This window comes from Lepus europaeus, chromosome 7 (genome assembly GCF_033115175.1).
Source record: "Lepus europaeus isolate LE1 chromosome 7, mLepTim1.pri, whole genome shotgun sequence".
NCBI classification, from domain to species: domain Eukaryota; kingdom Metazoa; phylum Chordata; class Mammalia; order Lagomorpha; family Leporidae; genus Lepus; species Lepus europaeus.
The window spans coordinates 105631009-105636276 of record NC_084833.1 but is presented as its reverse complement, the minus strand read 5'-3'; the positions used below and the strand labels follow the sequence as shown (position 1 = coordinate 105636276).

At 63.0% G+C, this 5268-nt stretch overlaps 1 protein-coding gene across 1 annotated transcript; it reads right to left on the bottom strand.

Moving 5' to 3' along the window:
• Positions 1-300: 300 nt before the first annotated feature.
• On the bottom strand, positions 301-4666 carry TAGLN (transgelin). Its single transcript, XM_062197086.1, has 5 exons — positions 4558-4666; positions 1756-1946; positions 1480-1657; positions 1168-1270; positions 301-869 (listed from the first exon to the last, which is right to left on the bottom strand). Exons 2-5 carry the CDS (start codon positions 1933-1935, stop codon positions 725-727), a joined length of 606 nt encoding a protein of 201 aa, XP_062053070.1. The 5' UTR covers positions 1936-1946; positions 4558-4666; the 3' UTR covers positions 301-724.
• Between the last annotated feature and the right edge of the window lie 602 nt (positions 4667-5268).

The following is a 5268-nucleotide window of genomic DNA, read 5'->3' as shown; positions in this document are numbered from 1 at the left end:
CCACCCTGCCCCTCCCTGTCTCTCCTGACTCCTTCCCCCCCCCTCACCCCCCCATACCACATGCACAGTTCACGCCTGCTGCCAGGTTGCCCCCTTTCCCTTCAGTCCCCGAGACTCCCTCTCCTGTTCCGTGACCTGGTTCCTGGGGAGGACTCGGATCCCCCTGAACCCTGGGGCCTGAGGGGTCTTTGGAGCACACTGGCCCGGAGCAGCACAAACCCAGATGCCCACCTACTCCCTGCTCAGACTTCCTGGTGCCGTGGGGCGGTGACTGGGGCAAATCAAACTGCCAGCCAGGCCTGAGAAAAGAGGCATGTATATATTTGTTTCCTTGTTGAATTTCGACCCCAAAAGTATTCCAGGAACAGATGGGGGAGGCCGGGCTGTCTCCTCCAGTAGGCTTTGCTGCCAAGGACAGTGGGCTCGCCCCACCGCAGGGCTGCCCCAGCCCACTTCCCCTGCCAGGCCCAGGGTGGGGAGAGGCGGCAGAGGCAGGGGCAGCCGGGAGGAGGGGCCGGCACAGCAGCGGTGCTTTGGCGCAGGGCATCGAGCCGAGGCGGGGGCGGTGAGGGGAGCTGCCCGTGTGCAGTCACCTTTGTCCAGTGACAGCCTCGAAGCTTGGCCAAGGCTGAGAAACGGTACAGGTGTGGGTGAGGCGGGCTAAGCGGGACAGCTGCGGCCAGGGGGCCGGGGAGGGGCAGGGCTCCGGGCTGGCCACGCCCCTCTAGCTGATGATCTGCCGAGGTCGTCCGTAGCCTGTCATGCCCGCCTGCGAGGCCCCTCTGTTGCTGCCCATCTGAAGGCCGATGACATGCTTGCCCTCCTGCAGCTGGCTCTCTGTGAACTCCCGCTTGTGCTCCTGCGCTTTCCTAGAAGAGAGGACCCAGGAGAAAGACTGGGCAGGACCTCACGTTTCCCCTGCCCGCTGACCCCTCTGTGACTCCCTGCCCGATCCCATTCCCTTGAGTCTCTCTTCCCGCAGGGGCTAGGGAGGCAGGGAAGACAGCAGGGCAGAAAGGGGAGAGTCCAGAAGACTGAGGGCCCCGTTCTCCCCTCACCCCTGCCTGGCTCTGCTCCCCCAACCATTCCCACCAGCTGGCTCAGCCAAGGTGCCCCCCACCCCAGCCCCACAGGCAGAGCTCCAAGCCTGGAGTGGTGGCCGCATACTTCATAAACCAGTTGGGATCTCCACGGTAGTGCCCATCATTCTTGGTCACTGCCAGGCTGCCCAAAGCCATCAGGGTCCTCTGCACTGCAGCCATGTCTTTGCCTGAGAGCAGACGGAGGGGACAGAAGACAAACTCAGGACAGTGTAAACAGGCGTCCAAGCCAGGGGCAAGCATCCCCAAATCAAGAGGCTCCAGTAGATCCCACAGTAGGTCCTGCAAGCACAGTGTGGGGTCCCCTGTGAGGCCCAGGTCAGCAGGCCTTGGCTTGGGGCATCTGTGCCTCTCCCCACGCCCCCTTTCTCCTCTGTACCTTCAAAGAGGTCAACAGTCTGGAACATGTCAGTCTTGGTGACCCCGTAGTCCTCAGCTGCCTTCAGGAACTGAGCCACCTGCTCCATCTGCTTGAAGACCATGGAGGGTGGGTTCTCGGGCACCTTGACTGGCTTGGAGCTCTCTGGGTACAGGCTGTTCACCAGCTTGCTGAGGATCTGCCAGGCAGAGGTGACAGCTTGGACTCGGCTCGGGGGGCCTGCCCCACAACTCAGGATGCGACAACCCCAGCCTCCCTTCCCAGGGTGCCACTCACCACGCCGTTCTTCAGCCAGACCTGGAAGCCCAGGCGCCCACGGTCCGGGCGGCCCACGTCAGGGCCGCACTGCACGATGATCCACTCCACCAGCCGCTCCTCCAGCTCCTCGTCGTACTTCTTCTCAATTTTGGATTGCACCTCGCGGCTCATGCCATAGGAAGGACCCTTGTTGGCCATGCTGGGGAAAGCTAAAGCCGGGCCGGGGAGGAAGAAGGGAGCGGCTCAGAGGATCGGCCAACAGTTCTCCTCCACTTGTGCCAGGCAGGGGTTCCCAGCCATCCTGGGTTTATCATAGCACCACCCCTCTGCGCCAGGCTTGGCCCCTCAGTCCAGAGGCCTCTCCGAATGTGAACACAGGAGATAGATCTTTGGACGGCTGGAGCAGGCGTAAGATCGTAAAGGTGCAGACAGGGAAGAGTTTGAGCTTTGAAGGCGACACGGTTGCTGCTGTGACAGCACGAAAGCAGCCATAGACAACATGTAGACAAATGAGTGCAGCTGTGTTCCAATAAAACTTTATTGACAAAAACAGCTGGCTGGATTTGGCCCATGGGCCTCAGCTGGACAAATACTAGTGTGCAGCATTCTTTGCTAAGACCAGCCACAGAGGCCCTGGACAGCCGCGCGGAGGCCACGCTGTCCCCCAGATAAAGCCAGGAGATGTCTCGTCTCGTCCAACAGGAGTGAGGTGGTCTTAGCGCCGCTGCCTAAGGAACCGTTAGCTCCGACTCTCACTGCATCCTCCATCCCAGAAGCTGCAACTCAAAACCACAGCTCCAGGCCAGGCCAGCTCGGTCTCTGGCCTGCGGCTGCAGAGGCGCCAGCTCACTCACCCCTGGCAAGGTCTGGGGAGCCACCAAAGCCCCAGGGCCCTTGGCAAAGAAGCTGCCTTGCGTCAGGGCCCAGACGGGACCAAACTGGTCCATGCCCTCGTGCCCTCCGCCTCTCCCCACAGTGGTAGATTGAGTAACCGGTAGTCCAAGTCTTCTGGGCACGTGCCAGAGCCAAGAACCTGCCTGCCAGAGCCTGGGAAGCCAAGCCCTGCCCTGTCCGGTGGCTGCCGCCCCAAGGGCCAGGGCCTGGCAGTACTCAGGATAGCTCCACTCGGGGAGTGAAGGCTGCGGGCGCATGGGCAGGCACACAGGTCCCTGGGCAGATGTGGCCACAGCTGGTCAGGCAGACTGGGGTGGCGTACCTTCTGCCCAGTGCTTGAAGAGCTTTCCAAAAGACTACCAAAGGGGGCCAGACCCTCTCCTGGCCTCAGAGAAGTCTGAGGATGGAGGCAGCCAGGGCACCCCCCACCTCCCCCCATGAGACCTGAGACCCCACCCCCACCCCGCGGGGAGCAGAGTGAGCATCACCACATCCCACTGGTGACCGGCCAGCACACTGTGCCTTCTGGCCCTGTCTCTCCCTGGCGCTGGCGCCTTTCTGAGCTGAGTTCCCCAGCTGGGGAGTGGGGTAGCCCACTCTGAGGGCCGTGAGATGGAGGCAGTGGGACGACTCCTCCAGGCCGCCCAGGACAGTCTCCTGGTAGCGACCGAGGGGTAACGTTTAGCAAGTGTCCTTCCCCGTTCCTGTGTCCAGCCCCTCTCAAAATCATTCCCTGAGCTGACAACAAAGACGGGGCCAAACAACTCCAGGCAGAGTCCTCTCTTGAGCCTGTCGGGCCGCACCACTCCACTTCCAGCCAGGGATGCCAGAGGAGAGAACAGCCAAGCCCCACCCCCACTTCCACCCAAAGACCGCTGGGCCAAGAGCCACGGTCAAAATCCACAAGTCAGTTGGGAGCAGATGATTTCAGCCAAGGCTCCCTCCTCACCTCCACCTGGGCTCATCTCAGCCTTCATGCTGCCATCCCAGACTGGCACCCAGCACCCTCCATCTCCTGCCCTGCTGGGACCCAGGCCCTCCCCCGACACTGCCCCCCACCCCACCCTTCACCCTGTCTGCTGAGACGAGTCTTGCGAGCCTCCCAGGAAATCCCTTGGAATTGCTGCTCCCTGCTGCCAGCCCAGGCACAGGACAGCACTGTGTGAGGCTGGGCTTGGACTCTGCTGCCCTGGGGCTTCCCAGGGGTCCACGGGTGAGGGCAGGGATCAGAGAAAGCAAAATCCAAGCGCACCTCCTCCCGGGAGCCCAGGCACAACAGCAGAACAGGGTCTCTCTAGCACAGAGCGCGCAGCTCTGTGAGGGACAGAGGCAGCAGCCCGCTGCCCAAAGGCGGCCCATGCTGTTAGCCTGTGAATTACAGCCAGTGCGACAGGGATCACAAAGACCCTTGGGAGCGGCCAGGAGCCCAGACCTTCCCAGCCCCTCCCTCCAGAGCTGCACCTTCTGGGCAGAGCTCACCTTCGCCCCTCTGGCCACGGTGGGGTTCCCTCCCACCGGGATCAGGGAAGAAGCACAGGGGCTCCACTGTGCAGGGCTGCTGTCCAGCACTGCGGCCCGACACCCCCTCACCTCCTCCTGCATCCTCCTGGAGGGACAGCAGCCAGCAGAGCCTCGGCCTGACTCACCTGTGGCCAAGACGGGAAGCCCCGTTTCCCACCCCAACCATGCCCCAGCACCAGCCAAGTCACGCCAGGCCTTCCAAGGAGCTGGGTGGTCCAGTCTAGGTGAGGCCAGGACCCCTGGTCCCCTCCTCCCTGGCATGCATGTGGACACTACCCTGTCTGGCTGTGGAGGGTGGGCTTCCCAGCCCCTGGCTCTCTGCAGAGCCCCGCCTGCCATGTAGCCAGATGCTGCTGTGCGGGTTCCAGCCCCTCTTCCCTCCAGGCCCCAGACAAAGGCACTTACAGGGGCTCCTCGGATTCGCAGCAAGGAGTGAGGTGCGGCGTCTGGGCTGGGGCAGACAGGACGGGGCGCTGGCTGGGTGAGGGGTTTAAAGGGCCCCGCCGCAGTGATGTCAGCCTCCCCCGCTGGCGCGCCCCTGGGCCCCCCCTCCCTGCAGGAGGAAACCGGCTCGTCTCCCCACCCCCAGCCCCCCAGTGACTCCACTCAGGCTCCATATTTGGGGAAAGACACCAAGTTGCAGCAGTCTGCCGGGGGCTGCCCGAGACATTCTCTGCGTGCTTTGGAGATGGAGCCGGAGGGGCGGGGCTGCGTGGCTGCTGGGAGCCGGCCGGGAAAAGCCTTTTATGGGCAGGACCACGAAGGCCTTCCCTGCTGTTGGACTTGGGGCTGCTCCTTCTTCACTGTTCCCTGCCCCTGGGGTTCAGGGGAGGCAGAACTCAAGAGTCTGGTCAGAGAGAGGAAAGGAGCAGCGGCTAGGAGCTGGGGATCCCTGGGGCTTGTGGGGGGACAAAGCAGCCACCCTCTTTCTGGAGCCTTTAGCTCCGATCAGAGCCGGGAACCGTGTGTTCACTGAGGCCCTGCTCCAGGCCAGGCACTTTGCAAATGCTCGCTTAATTCTCAACTACACTGGGGGCTCAGTGTGCATCTCCCTGCCCCCGGCCATGGTGCGTGGGGAGTGGCAGGACCCGGGCTCCCCTGCCTGCTCACGCGGGC